General features: G+C 38.3%; 1 protein-coding gene across 1 annotated transcript in view; it reads right to left on the bottom strand.

The window, feature by feature from the left end:
• The window catches only part of PIK3C2G (phosphatidylinositol-4-phosphate 3-kinase catalytic subunit type 2 gamma), a 205,328-nt gene that overhangs the window by 169,979 nt on the left and 11,984 nt on the right, over positions 1-23,365 (bottom strand). The window contains exons 4-6 of the mRNA XM_069861952.1: positions 20,620-20,731; positions 12,298-12,400; positions 4,200-4,270 (exon numbers count right to left, since the gene is read on the bottom strand). Of these exons, the coding sequence (XP_069718053.1) occupies positions 4,200-4,270; positions 12,298-12,400; positions 20,620-20,731 (286 nt within the window). The remainder of the gene's footprint in view (positions 1-4,199; positions 4,271-12,297; positions 12,401-20,619; positions 20,732-23,365) is intronic.

Raw genomic sequence — 23,365 nt, 5'->3', positions numbered from 1 at the left:
CACAAGCTCCAAGTACTATCCCCAACAGATAACCAGAAACAGAGTTTTGCTTTTAAGAAGCATTTGTTTAATGCTCTGTTTCAAACCCAGTTAAATTCTAGACATTTGTCAGCTGGAACAGAGACCAAACTATAAAAGGTCCCTATGAGACCATGGATAAGATTGTTATACACAGGAATACACCTTTCACTTCCTTTGACAGTCTCCTCTGTAGGATCAAATCTCTCTAGGGTAAAGGTAGGGTAACCTTAATTCCCACTTCCACACACTGCCTAGGCTACTGATAGGTAAAATGGACACATTATTGCCTTGATGGTCTCTGGTGGTAATTGTTAGGGTTTATGTGTGCTTTTAAGGTAAAGTGGAAATTTCAGTTTCTATTTTCTTAGTATTTGTTTGTTTTGCTTTATCACTTTCTCCTTGTTTTCTTTCCCTCATATTTCCCACTGTCGCTCTGTATTAGGGTTTTCTCTCTACAGGAGGCTTAAAAGCAATTTATCCCCTATTGCAGTCCAGTAGCTAAAAGTCACAAAAATATTTTGATTGCTTCAAAACAAATGGACTGTTTACAGAGAAACTGTGTGTGTCCTCCTGTATCTTAGTTGGGTGAACTGAGCAATCAAAGATTAGAGCTGCAACTACGGTCCAAAGTACAGGTTTTATGGTATGTGCTTAGACTTTCATTATACATATTGTACTGCAAGAGGAAGATAAAAGAATCATTACACCAAAGTCATCATATAGAATAATGTTAGGTGGCCTTCCTTGTACTAGAACCAGAATTCATTTCCCTGTAGATGCCTACTATTCACCACCTCCTACTGATGGCTTTGCCTTTACAACTTTTTATTTCCGATCTGCACTAGCCTTATCGAGCCAGGCAGTATATGTGTTGAGTAGCTATCTGGCAATTCCTCCTGAAATCCTGTTAAGTCATAGCTAATACAGGTTGTTGCTCTGCTTTCGTCAAGTGTCCAAGCATAACATCTTTTTCATAGCATTACCCACTTCAAAAGTAGTTCTGGACATATGGGACGACCTTGTTACCTTGATGCATACACGCAAGTGTGTTTATTAGCATGCTTAGCCTAAATGCAGATTTCAAAATAATTTCATAAGTTATAATTCCAATTCAAAAATGGACATATTTTCCATCAGTTTACTCCACCATAGAGAATTCTCTGTATAAAGTAGCCATACTTCTACATAATAAGTGGCAAATAAATACAGTAACTTGTAGCAATGATCAAAATATCTCTAACACTATCCTGAATCTTGGGCTGCTAGATAATTAATAGTATCCATACATTATTACACAGATATATTTCAAAATTGTACATCTTTGATAGCTTTGTGTAATTATGGCGATACTAACCAACCCATGAACTTTCAATGTTTCTCTTACAATGAGGAAATATTTGGACATTATAGCAAGGTAATATAGAATGATGTGTCTGAAAATAAAAGAAAAGAAAAAAGAGAAGTGCAAACAACTCGATAGTCAGTCTAGGATCCTGGTTGGTCTATATGGGAGGAAGACAACAATCATATATATCATGTAACTACAGCATGCATGTTTCAGTTTCCTGGCAGCAGCACATGCTGTGGAGCAATGCCAGGTTTCCTTTTAAAAAATTCTATTTATCATCGTGCTTCCTAACTAAACTGCGCCTAACTGCATGGTCAGAGTAGTCATCATGTTACAGTTACTGGCACCTCAGTGTCAGAGATTATGGGCCAATGGACTGCGGTTCTTCTGATGCACTCATTGATTTACATCGTATTTGGTTTTCAGGTTATGAAAAGTAAGTGCATAAAGCAATAGACAGGCTGTTGGTTTTATTTTTTTCACAATCGACTATGAGAGTGCATCTGGTGGTTACAGAGGAAAGGTTTCAGTTCACTCTTTACTTCATCTCAAGCCAGTTCTAACTGCTCTTTTTCCTTCTTTGCTGGATCCAAGCAGACAAGTGAGCTTCTCAATACATTCTCTAGAACATGAATGTTTGTATCACAGAATCACATGCTACAGTCAGAAATGTAACTATAAAACATACAAGCAACACTGAGCATTATTTTATTTAGCTAATCTAAATATGCATATCTGTGAAGACAGCAATATGGGAAGGTAACCTGCTGGCCCTCCTAGCTGCCAGGTGGATTTGCACAGCTTGTGCTGAGTGCGTTCTGCTGCACCTGTCTACTCCATCTTTATTACAGCCCTAGCTAGATACAGAATTGAGATATTATGACGTATTTTAAACATACTTCCCAGTGCAGAATAAGCACAAATACATTGTTATATGTTATCTTTCAAACAGTCATTATGACAAGGTATGTTATAATTGATTGCCCCCCCCAAAATATCCCAAACCCAAACTGCCTACGATAATAAGGGCTTTTCTTCACCTTATGGCTCACTTCATAGTTTTGGTGGTGCTTCAAATTTAAGTGCCTTCTCAGCATAACTGATTTCAGCTCAAATTAGGTTCTTCTAATGATTCTAATGATTCAAATTAGGTTCTTCCTCAGGATGAGGAATACTATTACTTCTTTGTTTCTCACAGGGAAGGCATTTCATTCCTCTGAGCATCCTTGCTGCAATTCTTATCACTTTTTCCAAGTTCTATCAGGTCATATTTGAAATGGGAGAAGCAGAAGTGTTGGCTGTATTCAAGATAAATGAACAACCTACATTGATACTATGGCATAATATTGGGTTTTGGTTTTTTCATAATAATTCCCAACATTAATTTTATCATTTTTGCAGCTGCTGTGCACCAAGCTGACATTCAGAACTATTTATTATAACCCCAAGAACTCACTCCTGGTGGTAAAAGTAAACTCAGAGGCTATGATTTCTTACGTGAATTTAAGACCTTTTCCTCCTATCTTCATTCATCTTCTCAAAATTTCATCTGCCATTTTATCACACACTCAACTTAGCATTGTAAAATCCTTCTGCAAATCATCACAGGCAGCTCCTGTGCACATTCTGGACAGAAAACTTCAGTCACTTTACCGCTACTTACCCCTTTTATTTCTTAGATAAGTTAGAAATGCAATTGAGAGCACAAAGCCTAACCACAAATATTTCTGGATCAGTAATGCTGCAAAATGTTTTCTCCTAACCACCAACAATCCATCAGACAAGCAGGAAATAGCGATCAAACACAGTTCAAGTTTTTATTTTTTCAATATTTTTGAACTTGTGGTTGAAGAAAGTAAGTATTTATGGCTTCCGCTACCAGTTACTCCTTGCCCTACAATACAAGAGGAATTTTTGTAGAGAAGAGCGGATTTGCAGCTCAGCATCTTTGTCATATATCCCTTCTGAATACTTACTTTGCATGGAAAACACCACATGCTTTACATCACAAGAAATAAACCAATCAATAAGTAGTGCATGTATAAATTGTATAACTGGTTTGATCTCTTTATAGCAAGGACCAGAAAGGAAATCAGGATCATGCTCCTAGGAAACCAGATGGGTCCTCAGTAAGCACCAGATATTCACCTCGGACAAGTCACTACCTCTCTGTTTTCCTCCATCTGCCAAATGACAGGTGTGGCATTTACGGTTTTTGGCAAAGTACTTTACAATACATGGATGAAAACATTACAAAAAGTGTTAACAGCTTCCTTATCTAAGTGCATGAAATGGAATATAATGGGAGTTGAATAAAGAAACTCTTACATTTAGTGCTCGTCCATGGTAGGTTAGCTTTAGAGTCAGGTACACTTTGAATATTAAGTTAAAAACTTCTCATAAATAGCATCCTTAAAAATAAAATAAAATAAAATAAAATAAACTTTGAAACTACGAGCAGAATGTAAGATAAATCTTTTATTTTTACAGTATTTACTCTTAAAAAAATCTGTAAGAGCAACACACACATGAAAATGATGACCCTTCAGTCCTGAGAGACTTTGGGAAAAATGAAAACTTTAATAAAACCTTCAGTTACACAAAAGGAAGACAATGGGGAAAAACTATATAGATCTATAAATTATTATTGACTTTTGCTAAGCAATCAATAAGGTTTAAACATAAGAGTCTAAATCATTGAACCCATTTTCTTTCTCTTAGGTATTATTCCTGTTCCCAGTAGGTCTCAGAATTGTCCCTGGGGCCAGGAGGATCACTGCAGATATGAGTAATTGCCAAGAGAAATACTGTCAAGTACCAGTGTTCTTACCGGATCAGTCTCCAGGCACAAGTGTGTTCTAACAGCTGATTCACACTGAAAAAACTTTGGTCATCCTCGTGCTGTGGAAGAGAAACACATATTGAGATGCTATTTTCTGATAGGAAAAAAAGTACGCTAGAGAGATTTGCTTGGTATTTTACAAAAGACAGCATGTTCTTTCAGTTCTTTCCTTTCAGAGCGTTCAGTATGTTTCAGTCTGAAATTTTATTTGGCAGATCTCTATCATATTACACTGGTTTGTACTATATAGGAGGTCAAACTAAAACGTCACATTAGTTCCTCCTAGCTATGTATAAATTAAGGCTATAGCTAGACCTCAATAAACTCAGCATCTGCTTTCTTGTTAAAAGATTTCAATGGCTATATACACCAATCACAAATCAGAAATAATTTTGTATCCAAAACTTCTCTACTGCTTCCTTTTGTGAGAGAACAGAACGGAGAACATCTGCACCGTTCTTCGCAATCCCTCTGAAGGGACTTCTCTCAGGTAAGAGACATTGAGATGATTTAGGGGATAAAACATCTTTCATATGAGGATAGGTTGAACTGAGACTGTTCAGTTTGGAGAAGGGAAAGCTCATAGGGGATCCCATCAATGTGTACATATATCATATGGGAGGAACTGAAGACAAGGAAGCCAGTCTCTTATTGGTAATGTCCACTTACAGGACAAAAGGCAGTGGGCACAAATGAAAACATAAAGTTCCATCTTAATGCAATAATAATAAAAAATACCACAAAAGCATTCAAATATGGAAAGAGATTGCCCTGACAGGCAGTAGAGTATGTTTGAATATTATTATCCTGGGCAATCTCCTCCAGCTGATCCTGCAGGGATTGTACTGAATGATTCCCATAAGGTCCTTTCCAACCTAAACGAGTCATAGAATAGTTTGGCTTGGAAGGAACCTTAAAGATGATCCAATTCCAACCCCACTGCAATGGGCAGGGACACATCCCACTAGATCAGGCTGCCCAAGGTCCCATCCAACACCTTGAAGGGTGGGGCATCCACAACTTCCCTGGGCAACCTGTGCCAGTGCCTCACCACCCTCACAGTGAAGAAATTCCTCCTTGTGTCTGGTCTAAATCTGCCCCTTTCCAATCTATACCCATTGCCCCTAGTCCTATCACTACGAGTCTTTGTAAAGAGTCCCTCCCCAGCTAGCCTCCCCTCTTGTACCCTTCAGGTATTAGAAGGCCACTATAAGGTCTCCTTGGACCCTTCTCCAGAATTCTGTAATTTTGCCTTGACACATTCTGCTGAACAAACCTGTCGCCATTCAGATAAAGTCCCTTTTCTGGCCCCATTGATTTGTTGCTCTTGTTGCCTTAATTCCTCCTGGCCCACAGATGTAGCTCAACCCATGTACTACCAGCTTGTAGGTACCACCATATCCTGAAAAATCTGCCCTTTCTCTGACTCCTGCTTGAGCCTAGATCCCTATAACTCACATAGAGAAATTAATGAGAGGCCTGTGACAAGCAAAATTCACTGGTCATGGATTACAAAGGAAAGGACAACTTTGAATAGGTATAACTCTGGGAAGGTTTGGGGGAGGAGAGAGAAAATAATTAAATAAGAAAACAGAGGTAGAGAAGCAGCACAGCAGATGGGCATCTAGTGGTGATAAACTTCTATTTCTACAGTGTCTGGGACAACTGCCAGACGTTATTTTTCTTAGTATCTCTAGAATTGCAAATGATAGCTGGGATAGACACAGCTTAGGCAACCAGGATGCAGCCTATTTATTTACTTGTTTACAGATCTAAAATATTTATTTTCCCAAAAGTGAACCAGAGGAGAGAAAATATGTTTGGCTAAGGATATAGAAATTCTGAAAGCTGACTCTATTTTACGCTAAACTAAACTAATGAAACTTCCAAAATCTTTGTGAAAGGAAGACAAAATGGTTTACTTTAAGCACAACAATTCAGTTAGGAAAAATTCTTCTGTTCTTCTTTTAATGTTCTAATTTCATAAGATAAACAAAAATTTTAAAAAATCATAGCATAATGCAACAGTGATTAAATGAGACCCATGATCCCCACCCCCAACTGAATGTGAAAGAAAAACTGTATTTACTAAAAAAATAACAAATCAGTCTTCTACTTGCTTGGCTAAAAAAAAGCCTTAGCCTAATATTTTGAATGTTAGCAAATTCAAATATTGAAAGATTGTTCAGAATAAGGTGACCACATTCATATTTTTTTTCTAGTAGTCTGAAGCAAACATAGCTGAGCAACTTGTGTATCTGCTGTGGATGGATTCAATTTAAATATGATAAATCACACATGAATTAATTCACATAAATTCTGGTTTAGATAGCTAAATAGAGATATAGCAATAATAGCTTTTAAGAAGCAAGATCTTGCTGAGCTAGATACATTACAGATGTTCTGTAAAGAGTTCCCATATGGAGTGCAACTATCTGTTTTATCACATAGTGGCAATAAATGAAAGATTAATTAAATGAATGAAATGGAAGACAATGAAGATAAACACTCTCATGCACTAAGCTTTGAATATAGGTGTCATAGACCTAAGCAATAACTTCTGCTTTGGTCATTTGAACATGTCGCTTCAGTGCATGCTAGAGGAATGTTACGGCATCTCAAGCCTTGAAAATATTTTGTACTGCTACCATAATCAGAAGTGTGTATTCCATGAAGGAAATAGCACCCTGCACCCCACACTTGCTTGCTATAATGTTGTGATTCAAATTTGCTACACCTAGACAGAGCGACAGTCAATCATCTTGACTCTCAGCAGAACATACCCTTTTTTGGTTTTGTTTTAAAGTCACATTACTTTACAGATGAACAGTGTACATGTTCCGCAATCCACCCTGCATTTTTAATGTTACTGCATGCTTAGCTTTTAAGGTGTCACCTCTGGAGACCTTACAAACAACAGAGCTCAGCTAAACCAAGAAATGAGGGACAAGGCTTGAACTGCAGAAAAAACCTGACAAATTACAACTCCCTCCTTGATCTCATACACTAACAAGACTAGAGGACGGGGAGAGCTGAACTTGGAAGCAATGTGATGCAGACTGAAGGAGGGATCCCTGAAGCTTAGGGAGAAACAAGATATGTGTGACTGACAGGAACCCATAAGCATAAGGGGATGTAATGGACTAGGGCAAAAGGTGGGCACATGTGAATTTAGAACCTGAATACATACAGGGGATTATTATATAGAAGGGCTGCCAAGCTATTCATATATTTCTGTGATACTAGTTAAACTACAACCTTAGTGAAGATTTCTATGAAATAACATATTCCAAAGTTCAAAATTTGGAAGGATACCTATAGATCGTAGGTGAAATTCTCCCGAAGAGTAAGAGCAGATTAACTCAAAAAAACAAACAGTAGCTTCACGTGTACATAACTATCTGAGAGACATGAAGAATCTCAAAAGTCTCAAAGTTTTTGTGTTGAGAAAACACCATTTTCTCATCTTTTATGTGAATTCTGATAGAAGAAAATTTATTTTCCATAAACTGTCTGTGACGTTCAAACGCATTTTATGACCAAACCCACAAGTTTCAGAGAACAGCAACAACAAAATTGACTGTGAGCTCCGTGTGAACTACCTCAGACCCTTGAATTAATTGTGACTCGAGCAGGTTTCAGAAGACTCAAGAGATCTATAGAACTGAGTTGAGAGTGAAAGGAAACACCACAGCTTTCAATGCACCACAGCCTGTGTCTTCTCTGTTAGGTTATGCCTGGTCCTGACAGACTTGCTTGTGCTCCTTCCTGCCTGTGAGCAGAACCTCCCTAATACAAGTGTTTTGTGCACACATGCCCTGAAACAGGAGGAAAACTGGTTCTATGGCATAAGCCAGCTAAATCACTGCTCATGGTTTTTGCTATTATTAGTGACCTGAAGTAAATTCATAGCCTGAAGCCTTTGGAGCCGTGTCAATTACTGTAAAAGGGTGATCAATAATTCACTTGAAGACATCTTAAAATGTCACCATTCCTGGTTAAACCCCAGTGCAGGTTATTAATTACAGTTCCACAAATACTTTGAGGCAATAGATGTTTTCAAATGGCCTGAACGCTGCTCATTTGTTCTCCAATCTTGTTAGTTACCTGCCTGAAAGACTACTTTTATTTGCATATAATTGTTCTACCTGATAATTGTAACCATTTCCAAAATGTGAAACGCCAAGAGATGCCTGGTCTCTGCTCCTGGCCTCCACAGTGTGTTGCAGTATATTAAACCTCATTTAGACCTGTCAAACTGCAACAGAGTCGAAGGATACTTTGAGTACATTAATAGAACATAAAGCATGTTACAGTAGCACAATTTTAAGGGAGACAGACATGAGAAAAGGCTCCCCTCAATTTGAAGTACTACACAATCCCCCTAAAAAGTCACAAACATTCAAATAAAGGGAAAAAAACCACCCAGCTTCTCATCATGATGGAGCACTGATTTTTCTCAACTGTGATTATGTTCAGAACATTAACACTTAACTCATTACGTCTGGTAAAATGTTAATATCATTAACGCTGGTATGTATGAAAATACAAATATTTTTGAACTTTCAGGAAATATTGCTCGCTGGCTGCCTAAGTCCAAAAATCCTTCTCTGGAAGGAAGGAAGGCTCTTGTTAGACACTTGTAAGCATTTTTTGCTGCCTCTTCACTGCAAAGATTCATGCTTTCCCCCAAATAAGCACTATGTGGGGAAAACTCTTGGATACCATCCCTCTCCAACGGTATCTGGACAAAGGTTTCTGTATCTATGCTGTTCCACTGCACACTTCTTCCTAAACACCACCTAGCCACTAGGAATGTAACACTTCTGAGCCACTACAGCTTATGGAGTTTGTTCTTAAGAGTTGCCTCTTAGAGATCACCTAGGTTAAAATACAGAGTAGGACAGGAATGCAGTCAAAACAATTCTTGGTTTTTTTTCTTCACTATTACTGTAACCCATGTACACTGGGACACCATTTGACAAGAGCACTGCTGGATTTTCTCGTCCATTCATTGTCACTCTCAAGATTTCAATACATGGGGAAAAAATGTGCAGAATTCCCACTCCTGTCAACAGAAGCTCTTTGTCTGGATAGATGGTATAAAACTGAGCTTCAATAATTTCTGTACTATGAAGATATCTTTATATTCTGTGCATAAGCCTAATTTGGACGTTTAATAGGAATCTAGCATCTTGAAAAAAATGAGTTTTAAAACTCATTGTTAGAGAATATTAAGGCTGAGAGATCTCATGTTCCACCAGAATCAAATTAAAGGTCTCCTACTGGCTGAAAGACCTGTGACACCATGTAAAGCCCCAAGCCAAATTTCCTGCTTGTAACTGCTCAGTTCAGGACAATTTCCTCTTTCTGAAAACTTCATAACAGAATGCCAGCTTCCCATAAAAGGAAAGGACGCAAGTATTCACCTTAAAAAAATGTTTTTCATCTGTATTCACAAAAGAATTCGGAACAATTGGCCAAATTTCACAAGCTGTTTGATTTAAAAAAAAAAAAACAGATCATTTGCACATTACGTAGAAGCATCACCTTATATTGGTTATTAAGCATAATAGTAAATTAATTGTAATTTGCAAGTAGAGACAATACTTTTAACTTTGCATCCTGATTTCAGAAGTGTTATGTAAGGTAAGCTAGAATCATGAAGGCAGTCCCCAGATGGCATTGGTATAGAGTTTTTCTTCTTTAATGCACGAACAAACTTTAACGCTTCAGAAGAGACTCCTGAACATATCATTAGGTTCTAAAGAAGATAATTTTGAAGATCTATAATAATAACAGATCCATATACAGCAATTAGGTCATTTGCTCTTTATTATAGTTTTTCTGTTTGAAGACAGAGTAACTTGTAAAGACACAATCATTTGCCTGGAAGTTAGAAGAGGAGACTGTCAGGAAGTTGTTTGAGGCTCCGTTTCCTCAGTATGTGCATGTAAAACAAATCTTCACCACGTGCTACATGTGTATAACTAGCAAAATGCAGCCGTATCAAACATCTAATCCATGTCACTGATTTCTCAGTCCAGAAAGTGTTGGAAACCTTCCAACACTTCTGCCCAGCAGAAGGGTCAATAATATGTTATTCCATCTAAAAGATAAGGATGCTGACCTAAAAAAAGTGAACAATTTTTCCACCATTCCACATACTTACATGGATCCATAATTATTACTAATCACCAACACTCCACTCTTCTCAAGCCCTTCTTTGGCAGTATTATGTGGAAAAAAAATGAAGTTTTCCATCACCAAACACAGGATATCTTCTCACAAATCTAACACCAGAAAGGACTGTGATGACCATCTAATCTCTATTCAATGCAGGTAAGGGAAATCACATGGTATTTCCTGCCTCAGTCTCAACAATTTGCCACTAAATGATGGTAAGGTACCACAGCTACTTTCCCAAGACAGAACTCATTCCAGTGGCCACTGGGCACGTTCATTTTGCTGCTGTCGTACAAGGATGGAGTGAGAAAGGAGATTAGATGGGAACTTGCTAAACCCCTTCTGAAGGTGTGTTCAAACAACAATGTATTTTCTCTAGACTGAGAGCAAGCACTTGGCAATTCATTGATCTAAGTCATTTTAGAAGTGACCTCATGATGAAAGCTTCTATGATTCTTAATTTACTTTATTTGGCCAGTGCTACATCAAGAACAATCAATGTTTTTTAAAAAAAAATAAATAATGAAGTGAATAATATTGGCAGTCCAATAATTTAACCCAGGACTGTAGCCTGGAGAAGAGGAGGCTGAGGGGAGACCTCATTGCTCTCTACAACTACCTGAAAGGAGGTTGTAGAGAGGAGGGTGCTGGCCACTTCTTCCAAGTGACGGGAGACAGGACAAGAGGGAATGGCCTCAAGCTCCACCAGGGGAGGTTTAGGCTGGACATTAGGAAAAAATTTTTCACAGAAAGGGTCATTGGGCACTGGAACAGGCTGCCCAGGGAGGTGGTTGATTCACCTTCCCTGGAGGTGTTTAAGGCACGGGTGGACGAGGTGCTAAGGGGCATGGTTTAGTGTTTGATAGGAATGGTTGGACTCAATGACCCAGTGGGTCTCTTCCAATCTGGTTATTCTATGGTTCTATGATTCTATATCAGCAGCAAATTATTCTGGTTAAAACAGAAATTAAAAAAATACATATATATATTTGGCTTCATTATAATTCTTTTTTAATGTTCCAAGTAAAATATTGTATTGAATTTGATGTTTCACATGATGACACATAACAGAAATTAAAAGAAAGCCTCTACCCTTTTCTGTTACAAATCTGCTATCTGACCCATTCACTGACAGACTCAGGCTGATGGCATACCTATGAAAAGCAGTTAATTGGTACTATCTGTGAATCGAGTCTACACACTGCCAGTGAATACTGCTCAGAACAAAGCATCTGCTCTGCTGCAAACTTTGGGTTGGAAGTAATTCAAGGTGGTCCACTGGGAATACAGCTCACATTTAGTAGCATAGGTCAGAGTCATTAAGGCTCAGTAATCCACTGCAAGGTTGCTTAAGCTCAAATAACCTAAACAGAAATATCCTTGGATTTAAGACGATCATAAAACAATGTTTTCTGTAAGGACTATGTGTCCTTACAGACAGCACTTCTGCATGTGTTCAAAAAGCACACAGACACACACAAATATGCATCACACATGCACAAACATGTAAACTGTCATTCTGGATTTTATCATCCCACCCTGGTTTCAGCAATAATAACAAGAATGCAGAGCTAATTAATTTTACACAGTACTTTGAGTTGCTTTGCTCTTGTTATATTTCTAAACATAGAAAAGCACATTAAAAAAAAAGAAATAAATATCATTGAATTCTGTCAAAACTGATTTTTTTCTAAAAAGGTAACCTTTCATCTTTTTCAGTTGTGTATTCTCTACAGTAACTCGCTAGATATAAGTGCAGGAGCAAAGTAGAGATGTTCCCCAGAAATTTTAACTGGAGTTCAGCAATATTATATGCAATCCCAATGAAGCAAATAATCTTTCTTTGATTATTACTACGGGTCACTACATAAAAGAAAAAGGAGGAAAAAAGACAACATACCGTTCGAGCCAAACTTTCCTTCAAATAATTGATGTTGTGTAGTCGAAGCTGAATGCAGGTTGTTGCCTTGCGAAGAATTTCATGGCTGCCCAAAGTATGATTACTGTAGTTTGGGGAGAAAAAATTGCAAACATAAGTTTATCACTGCTTGCTACTTCCTTCCTTTATTTTCCTCTCTCCTTTGAAGAGCAGCAGTGGAATAAATTCTAAGTTCAAAGCAGACTGCACTTGGCACCTACTTACATGAACACTGATGGATTGGGGTTTTGTTCTGGTATATTTTCTGGTGAAACAGTTTAAGAATAATTGCTTGGTTGTATCTTTCACCACTAAGTTCTATCACAGAACAACACCACAGAAAAAGAATATCCTAAACAAATTGCACGTGCTTCCAAATCTTGAAATTATCCACGTATATTCTTCAAACCCAAATTACTGCAATTTATAGAAAGTATCTTGGATATGAATCCACTATTGCAAAATGACTTGTAGTGTTTGATACCTGACTTTAAAATCAAATATTAACTATAAGTGTGAATATCACATACATTAAGGCAGGTGATCTTTGATCAAAGTACTCCCACTGTGCAGCTCACACAGAGATGGTAAAAGAAACTGTGAGTTCATCCTCCAACTTCTCAAATCATGTGCCAGCTAAGGTCAGATACAGAGCTCTACCCACTCAGCTGGAGGGAGCGTTTCCTACCAGCTACTCTGCTGGTGAAGGAGTTGCTTTCCTATCAATGACTCGGCTGCTCTAGCAACCTATGACAGGGAAATTTCTTATTCTTACTTGCCTCTTTAGAGTAGCTTCAAATCCACTTATTACTGTTGGCAACTTCTAAGTTATAGTACAGCCTTAGTTTATCACTCTTAAAGTTACTTGGAACTAAAATAATTTAGTGTTTCCCTTCCGCTTTTTGTTTTAATCAGGTGAAATAATCCAAAATTTTGATGGAATGTCTGAATAAAATTGGCTGAAAAAACCCATGTGCCCTATGAATAAACCGTGTAAAGTGTTAACTTAAGGGAGAGACTCATATCTCACATGGCAGCAGTTTCCCAGCACAAATGAATGGTTAAACTTAAATAAATACGCTGTACATAATTGCCATTCAGCACAATTACAAGGAATTCATATATCTTGTAAATGTTACGCACCTACACTACTCCACAGTTAGGTAAAATACATACTCTCCATTAAAGGTGACAAAAGGTGTGAATGTAGGTACAGGTTTTTGGGTTTTTTGTTGTTTTGGTTCTTTTTCTAAAAAACACCCCAAATACATTGAAGGTTGCAGAGGACAAACCCATTTCCATCTGACATGACAAATACCTAAAGTAAGGTCCTGCAATAGCTCTTCCATACATTTGCAAAATTTTTTCGGAGCATAAAGTACAGGCATAAGAGTGAGAGAATTTAACACCACACACAATGAAATACCTGTACTGGTGGAAAGTGCATCACTGTTATGCCTCAACCCTTGTCAAACCCCTTTACATCCTAAAGTCTAAGCAACTGATTCTCAGTTTCTAGGACTGTACCAAAGCACAGATTCTCTTCTGTTGCTCATCCCACATCTGTGTTGTGACTACTCACAGCTTTCTTGAAAGTCTTTCTCTCTTCATTTCACCTAATCATGTCTGACTCATGACTCTAATGAGAACTCTCCATGCATTCTTGCATCCTTTAGAATTGCCTCACACCTGTTTCTTTATTATTTTATCCTGACATTATTTCTGCTCTTTCCATTCTGCCTTAGCTTCAACCTTGGGACAGGGATAGAAAAAATAAAAAAGAAAATTACAGAGAAACACATCTGTGAGCCCCGAGTCACTTTTTTCCCTCCAGTTTACAGATTCATATTGCAGTGCAAACTTTACATCAAGCCAACAATAGAAATGGTTATAGCTATACTGGCAGAAAGAAGTGTTGTGCTAGTATAAATAGGAATAGTTATATCCTCCTGTGTAGTGAAAATTCTGTACCGCAGGTGTATAAAAACTATCTTTTGCAAGTGTATTTATTGCATGTCATCATGCTTCCAGGCAAAACAGGTTACACCAACAGAAGTTGAATTTTATGGTTATAACTACATTTGCACTAGCAGTTTGTGTTAGCTCTGCTGTGTCAGGCAGATATTATAAAACATGAAACCCTTTATTGACATAGCAATGCTGCCTGAAACCTTGCAGTCAGAAGCACTGGCCATACAGTTGAATTCACAAGTGGATTTTATTTGTGCAAATATAAAGAGAAAAGTTTTCACAGGTATTGTGACGCAACAGACTAGACAAAAATGGATTGCTGTAGGTGGAAATGGACAGCTCTGGACGGAAATCAGGAAAAAGAGGAAAATACATGAACTTTGGAAGAAGGAACAGGCATCTCAGGAGGACTACAGAGATGAAGTAGGATCGTGTAGAGAGAAAATAAGAAGGGCTAAAGAACAATTACAACTTAGATTGGCCAGTTCTGTGAGAGATGATAACAATAATAATAATAATAACAATAATAATAATAATTTCCATCATTTACTGGATGCAGGGGGGACAATAGTGACAAAGGATGAGGGTAAGGCTGAGGTACTTAATGCTTTCTTTGCCTCAGTCTTTAATAGTAAGGTAAGATGTTCTCTGGATACTCAACCACATGAGCCAGAAGACAGGGAGGAAAAGCAGAACAAAGCTCCCCTGATCCATGAGGAAATGGCAAGAGACTTGCTTGGCAAATTAGACACACACAAGTCTATGGGGCCGGATGGGATCCACACGAGGGTATTGAGGGAACTGGCAGATGTGCTTGCCAAACTCTTTTCCATCATCTACCAGCAGTTCTGGCTGACTGGGGAAGTTCTACTGGACTGGAGGATGGCAGATGTTACACCCATTTACAAGAAGGGATGGAGAGAGGATCTGGGAAACTACAGGCCTGTCAGTCTGACCTAAGCACCAGGGAAGGTCATGGAACAGGTGAACTTGAGTGCTACCACACAGTACATGCAAGAGAACCGGGTGACCAGGCTCACTTTATGGGTTCACAAAAGGCAGGTCCTGCTAAACTAACCCGATTGCCTTCTATGACAAGGAGACTCGCTTGATGGATGAGGGAAAGGCGGTGGATGTAGTGTATCTGGACTATAGTGAAACTTTTGATACCGTATCTCACAGTATCCTACTTGAGAAACTGTCTGCCTCAGACCTGGGCAGGCACATCATCTGCTGGGTGGAAAACTGGCTGGATGGCCGGGGCCAAAGAGTGGTGGTGTCCCCAGGACTCAGTGCTGGGTCCATTCTTGTTCAATATCTTTACCAATGACCTGGGAGTCCTGCACTTGAGACATAACAACCCCGTGCAGCGCTACAGGCTTAGGGAAGAGTGGCTGGAAAGCTGCCTGGAGAAGAAAGACCTGGGGGTGTTCACCCACAGCCAACTGAACATGAGCCAGCAGTGTGCCCAGGAGGCCAAGAAGGTCAATAACATCCTGGCCTGTATCAGAACTGGTGTGACCAGCAGGACCAGGGAAGTGATGCTCCTCCTGTACCCAGCACTGGTGAAGCCACACCTCGAATACTGTGTTCAGTTTTGGGACCCTCACTATAAGAAAGGCATTGAGGTCCTGGAGTGTGTCCAGAGAAGAGCAGCAAAGCTGGTGAAGGGGCTGGAGAACAAGTCTTAGGAGAAGCAGCTGGGGGAACTGTGGTTGTTAAGCCTGGAGAAGAGGAGGCTGAGAGGAGACCTTACTGGTCTCTACAGCTATCTAAAAGGAGGTTGTAGCAAGGTGGGTGCTGGCCTTTTCTCCCAAGCAACAGGTGATAGGACAAGAGGGAATGGCCTCAAGCTGCATCAAGGGAAGTTTAGGTTGGACATTAGGAAAAATTTCTCCACAGAAAGGGTCATCAGGCACTGGCAAAGGCTGCCCAGGGAGGTGGTTAAGTTACTGTCCCTGGAGATATTTAAAAGGCAGGTAGATGAGGTGCTTAGGGATAGGATTTAGTAGTGGACAGGTACAGTTGCATTTGATAATCTCAAAGGTCTTTTCCAACCTAATGATTCTATGATTCTATGATTAATGTCTCAATAGAATAACGTAGAATCCTGATCTGTGTGAAAAGTGAACTAGAAGAAATAGAGATGTAGCTTTGGAGATCAACAGATTATCTTTTAGTCATACCCCAGGCTGTAATACATTATGCAGATTTGCTGCAATACCTGTATTATTAAGATAAAAGTAACACAGCTCTCTTTGGAGAACAGTATCGTTATTAGTAGCTGTTTTACAACACTCTGAGATTGTAAAGGCAACACAAATAAAAAAAATGTTAGTACATTGTTAACTTAAATAGTTTTCTCCCTACTTTATGCTGGAACTACCATGTGGAGAATGCAGCTCTCATAAGCATGCCATGACAAATGATAAAGTGAAAGGCAGTCTTTATCTTTAAGAGACACAGTAATAAACTGGTCAAAGTAAAGTGACTTGCCTGCAGGTGCCCCAATATATCAGAAGCAAGGAAAGAGAAAAATCCCTCAAGTCTCTTAAGACTCCCTTACCACTAGATGATTTTGCTTCCCAAGAGCAAAGTTCTCTGATGTACTCTAAGCTCCAAATCCTAATGTAGTTCAATCAGACTTTTCAGGGTTTTTTAAGAAAAGACTCAGCTGAGCAGCATCTCTGAATGAGAAACTTAATCTGCAGTGACAAGAGAAAATTAAGTTTTTTTTTTACAAAGAACATATTCATCCAAAAGGTGCTTGCTTCTTATGATCCCAATCTGCATGAATATAACTCTGCCCAGTGTATAATTAATAGCTTAAACTTCACTTAAAGTGAAAACTAATTCTTATTTAAATTTCAGTTTTCAGAAAATAGAATTAGTAAGGCAAAAACTGTCATCTATAAGGTCACAGGCAAGCATGTGAGCATAAATGATAAGCATTTAGACTTTTCTATTCTGTAACCCTGCTAAGTATGTTGGCTAAACTGCAAAGCAATAAGATAACTGTGCAAATTACACTACGGTGGAGCGTGGATGGAACTACAAATACATATGAAACAATTCTTTAAAAATCCAATGCCTTCAAAAAAGAAGACATGTTCAGAAATAAAGCTTATAAATATCCTTGGACTACATTCCTTTTCCGGGACTGCATTACTGCAACCTCTTGGTAACAGACAGATCTACAAAAAAAAATTAAAACATAACTTAAGAAAAAGGAAGTCCTGTGTTCTTACATACAGTCATGTGCTTCGTTTTATTAGGCATTTAGGTTTCTCTGAGCTTGTAGCCTGTAGCTCTGAAGGCAAAAAAGTCTAAATGCAGAATTAATTCACTGCTGTCACGTGAGTAGGGCTGGGTTTGGCTTGCTGCTAGCATTGAGAGCTAGGAGTTATTTGACCCAAACTGCTTAACCCAAATTTAATTAATTTTTACAGAACATTTTTCATTAAGAGGATCACAAAATAATTATTACCAGCAGCCCATAAATCTAAGGAAATTTAGTAAAGTGTGAGACCAAGATTTAAACACAGATGTAGAAAGTTTGGATGATGGTATGATAAAGAGAAGAATTTTAAGAAACAGTAGTTGGCCCTCCAAGAAATAAAACATGACCATGAACAGGAGAAGTTTAAGAGTGCAAAGAGCACATCCACAGCTGGGAAACCCAGAGAAGGAGGGTCAGTATATACATATAAAAATCAGAAACTTCCACGGAGAGTAGTAAGAATTGATGGCACAGGTAAGGGTTTTACTCCTCTCTTCTTTCACAGAGTCTGTATTTTTCAGACAAGGTTCTGCCTCCAATTTGCTTGCACTGAACATCTGAAAAAGAAACTGCAGTATATCAACTAGAGATATACTAGGGCAGGGACAAGGTGGCAGTGAATCCTGATAGGTTCTACAGGTGCTGTAATAAAAACTGGTGGGAAAAGGAAGCTTAGGAAGAAAAAGAAAGCCTGCAGGATGAGGGAAGGCCAGGATTTCCAATCAGTAATCAAAATGAACTTAAAGACCAGAAACCAAAAGAGATTCCCAATCAGAATTTCACAGATGGCTTCATTAGTTACGGACTGACCTGCAGCCTATATGCAGCCCTATGATTTTTTAAAAATTTGGATATTTGAAATCTGATGTTTGACTTTTAAGTCATAGGATGTAAGCACAAGGATATGTCCTTAGCAAGACAATAACGGATGATGAAATTTTTTGGTGCTGAGCCTAATGGTCATTAGCACACAAGTATTTTTTCCCCCTATAATTCAAAGCTAAAATGACTCCAGAAATCACAAAGTCTTTCAGGTGCTTCTACAGGAGGCACATAACTGTAGTCCAATATAACAGTAACTGAGAGCTTTTGGCAGATCTTCACAGTGTTTTCTTGTTCACTAAACCACTCTGGTCTGACAACAATTCATCATGTTACCATTCTGGCTTCACTTTAGATTTTTTTCTGGATTACATTAAAGCAGGAACAACAGAGAATTTATTCTTTTTGCTGCCTTATAACTCGAGGTACTTCTAGTGGAATTAATCCCTGAATGTTTTCCAAATACTCTTCGGCGGAAGAACTCTGCACAAGTACATCAAATCATTTTGTTAGCAACACCTCGAGGAAAGCAATTTGCACTAAAAGATAGCCCAAACAGGAAAAATTTCACCCTGAGGCAACTCCACAGGCCGTGTTAAGCTACCCAAGGGATCATTATGGTCTGGTGTTTCAAATTTCAGATACGGGACTTTGATGAGGAGGCAGAAAGAGCTGAAATTACAGCATTGTATAGAATTACAAGATGCTGAGGCCAGAAGCACAGCCTAGTGCTTTCTGCATGACAGTGAAGAAGTAAAGTGAAAAAGCTGAGAACGTTATTGACCTTGTTTCACTGCTAATGAGACATACAGAGATTCTGCAAGTGCAGGGCTTTAAACAGTCCACTATTGATGCATTCTTCCCAACAGTGAAAATAAAACTGTTTAGAACATGCTGTACTGAAATGCACTGAGATCACCCTCAATACAACGACTCATTATTTCCATTTTCTTTAGCAAGTAATTTAAAATGAGGAGACTTGAAAATAATAATAACAAAAAAAAAGCGCCTTGTCCTTCTCATGTAATTAAGAGATCTATGTATGACCTGATTTTCTGCTCAGCAGTTCCAACACGGTAACGTTTCACACAGCCCTCTGCTGTACCAGCAACTGCTTTACAGAGATTTGAACAAGAGTTTTCTCAGAAATGTCAAAGTCTTCATCTTTAGTTGTAAAGCATGATTCACTATAAACATCTGAACATTTGACCTGTGCAAGAGTAGAAGTGTCCAGGCTGACTATACAGCAAAGCTAATTTACACAGCATAACACTTGCTCTCACAGCTACATTACTTTGGTTAATCAAGCTGACTTGCTTTGAGCTAGTTCAGGTAATCTTTACACTATACTGCATACATGACTGCTTCTAAAAATTTCCCTTTCAATTGTAGACAAACTGTTTTATCTGCACTTTTAAAGTCTCTAACAGATGAGCTGTGGTTCCTGCAGTGCCAGCTTAACATGTTAGCAGAGAACTGCCAGGTTCTGCCCTTCTGCTGTAAGTCACTGTCCCCACAGCACAACTGACAACAAGAGCCCGCATTTTAACTGCTTCAACACAAAATTTGCTCACTTTTGCTGACAGCCGAATTTAAGCTGCCAGAAGGCAAGAAACACCAGACGAGTCCAGTAGTGCTTTCAATAGCCACAAGAGTTTACTTGAATGAATTTGCATCAAAGCATTTACTTCCCTTACTTGTAGACTACATACAAACAGGTATTTCTGAATGTATGTGTTTTTCTTCAACTTGCAGTCAGCACCAAAGCAGTGACTTCATTTGCTTACTACTACTGCAGCTGGCTATGAAGATAAATCACCTGCTATGCAACTTCATAATAATTTTTCTCATCTCTTTGGCGATTACTCCCTTTGAGGCTATGCATACATCCACATGCTTATAAGACTCCTATGAGATACTGGTAGTAACAGCATACTTGTATTATGGATGAGAAAGACTAGAAGGACAAACGAGTGAAACAAATTATTCAAGGCTGCACGAACCTTACGTAAAGGAGCCAGGATCTGAAACTTTGCCCTAAAGCCCACCATCATCTCTGTATAAGTACCACACGTTTCAGGAGTTTCAAAAACAATACACTGAGTGCTTGGAACATAATACTCTAACTCTCCCTATGGTTCTGTTTACATGGTACATAAGCAGAGTGCACTAAATGCACACCTTATATTACACAACACATATGCGATAGCGTGTCCTAATGCAATACTTACTTTTGTAAGAATTCATCAGACCCACAAACACTTAAAAGGCATTCTTCCTGTGCTGGGTATTGATTTGTGTGATGGAGGATCTCTGCAATTAAGTCACGAGTGATGCAGCCAGCTGTAAATAAAGATAGAAACTAAAATTAATAGTAGCGTGCTAGAGCATTCCAGGCTGGATACTTGAGCAAAGAAAATAAGAATTTCTTTGTAATTCTTAACTACTGTTGCAGACTAGCTCCATCAAGAGGAATTAGATCAAGCCATGCAGACTAGCTCCATCAAGAGGAATTAGATCAAGCCATACCTGATTATTTTTTTCCACTTTTGCTTCAAATACTTTACAAGTGACAGATCTATGTCCTTTTAGAAGAAATAAGCAACTTGTTAGGTGGCTTATATGAAGAGCTGAGCAATTTTTTCAACCATAAAGGAAGAGATAAATGGCATTTTTTAAAAAATTTATTTTTTCCCCCAGTGAAGATCTGGGTACATTTCCTATGTGTAAACACAGTCTGAGGAAAAAGTTGAGTTTGTTGCCATTCATGGCACAAGAAGGCTCCAGAATTTTACTTCCTAGCATTTCTGCTGTGCAAAACTTTTTATTATATTAATATTATTTAATAATATTTCTAATCACATTACAACAGTATGGAAATATAATCAATATAATATATACAATATATATATAAATTAAAAAGTTCCATGTCAGACCATGCAATCTACTGTTCAGAAATATTCTAGATTTTTCAGAACTGCCTCCAGCAGCACTTCATATTTTTAAGTCATTTTCCATCCCTGCCAAGACACTTCTTCTCTGTCCATTTTAGAAGAACTGAAAAAAAAGGAAAAGAGAGCTGCATAACCTGGCAGTTGGATTTCAAACATGTCTGAGAAGTTTGGTTTTTACAGGCATGCAGAGCACACTGATGCTACAAGCCTGAGATACCTCTCTCCAGCAGAAAAAAGATTTGACTCTTCATTGAAGTCTTTGTGCAATGTACCAAGATGGTTTTACAATGCAAATTACAGTCTGCATTCCCTCCACAATTCTTAGGCAATCTCTGTGTCTGTAGCTGATAACAGAAAAGCCGAAGTAGTTTTTCCTTTCAGTTTTCTATTCATAGTATTTCTTTATTGGTCCAAAATTATAGGCCGTAAAAGCTCTTACTGGAAGCTTCAGTTGAATTTTTTGATATAAAAATGGAAACTACCTACAGCTGAATATAAATCCCCAGAAACTAAACATGTGACCCAGATTTCTGTGTTGACTAATTTACACTGGCCCAGGTTCAGACAGCTGGTTCAAACTGAGCCTAACCAACCAGTTTCCTAAGGTGTAATGGTGTTCTAAATTACCCACTCGCCCACAGCAGACAATTCATACCAGCAAACTTGGTTCAGAGTTGCTATACTATTATTTTAGAACAAACCAAGGCATGCAAAATTGTTTTTGCATGGAAGTTAGAGAGAATATGATACTGAAAAAAACTTCAGAGAACAACTAACATTTCTAGGGGATGGGCTGTGACAATTAAAACAAAGTAGAGCTGGATACCATAGCTGTCTTGTTTTTAGCTTTGGTTTGGTTTTCCTCAGGGAAAAGAAATGTGTCAATGGATAGAAAAGTTCCCTCTGAAAATTTTCATTTGCTCTGCAGAGAGATTTTTCTTTTGATCGGAAAGCCATTTCAATTAAACATTTTCAGCCAGTTTTTACTAGCTTTAAACATCTAGCCCTTAGATGATCTGCTGTTTTAAGCAAGTCCTTGTAGTTGGTTTAAGATGTAAACTGCAGTGACTGTTTGCTAAATTTATAAACACCAGATGAAGAAAAATGGTACAGAATCTTGAATTAAAATTATAACATATATTTTCCTCAGGTTACTAATTGGAAAAAGATCTGAAACTCGCTATTACCATTCATTTGCACTCCACAGACCCATTTTTCTTTTCTTACTCCGCCAAACATTTTTGCAAGACTGAACAATTCTCTATATTAGAAGAGGCAAAAAAGTGTACTCCTTCCCCCCACTTTAAATATATCTTGTTGTTTACTTAGTCTGTAAGCAAGTTTAGGATAGGGACCGTTTCTTATATCCCCTTCAATTTCAGTCTTCTAAAGCATTTTGGTAAATACAGTTAAACAGACTAAAAACTGAAAAATCTATAGGGTAGGTGATGTTTTATGATAAAACATTTGCCAGCAGTAAGAATACTGCATTACAGAAAACTTGTGTGGACAACTCTTGCCTAGCTGACAGAAGAGCTGGAGATACTACCTTCTGGTCCAAGCATTCCAAGATCTTCAGCCCTTTGTTTCATGGCATCCACAAAATACTGGTTTGAGATACAGTTTTTTCCAGGCTTTCCAGTAACTATGTAGGTACTCCCAAATAAAACAATCAAACTTCTATGAATAAATGTGTAAGTCTCGGCTACCTATGTAAGAAGACCTTTTTTTTTTTTTTAATATACATTGACTGACATTCTGTAGAGCTTTGGATTTGCAGCTTTCAACCTGTCAAATAAACCAATACTAATATGTTACAGCCAAATAATTCCTTGACAACTGAAGACTCATAAAAAACACAACCAACCAACCAAACAAAAAAAACCCCCCCCAAAACCCTGTCACTTAATGAAGCAGCACAGGAAGAGATGGGGGAGAAGTTTTAATTTATTTCAGTTTTGCATATCTGGCTTAAGAAGTAAAAGTTAACAGATCTGCAATCAAAGATTCACCCATTCACCAC

Source organism: Phaenicophaeus curvirostris, chromosome 1 (genome assembly GCF_032191515.1).
Source record: "Phaenicophaeus curvirostris isolate KB17595 chromosome 1, BPBGC_Pcur_1.0, whole genome shotgun sequence".
Taxonomy (NCBI): Eukaryota; Metazoa; Chordata; class Aves; order Cuculiformes; family Cuculidae; genus Phaenicophaeus; species Phaenicophaeus curvirostris.
This window is presented reverse-complemented; position numbering and strand designations above follow the sequence as displayed.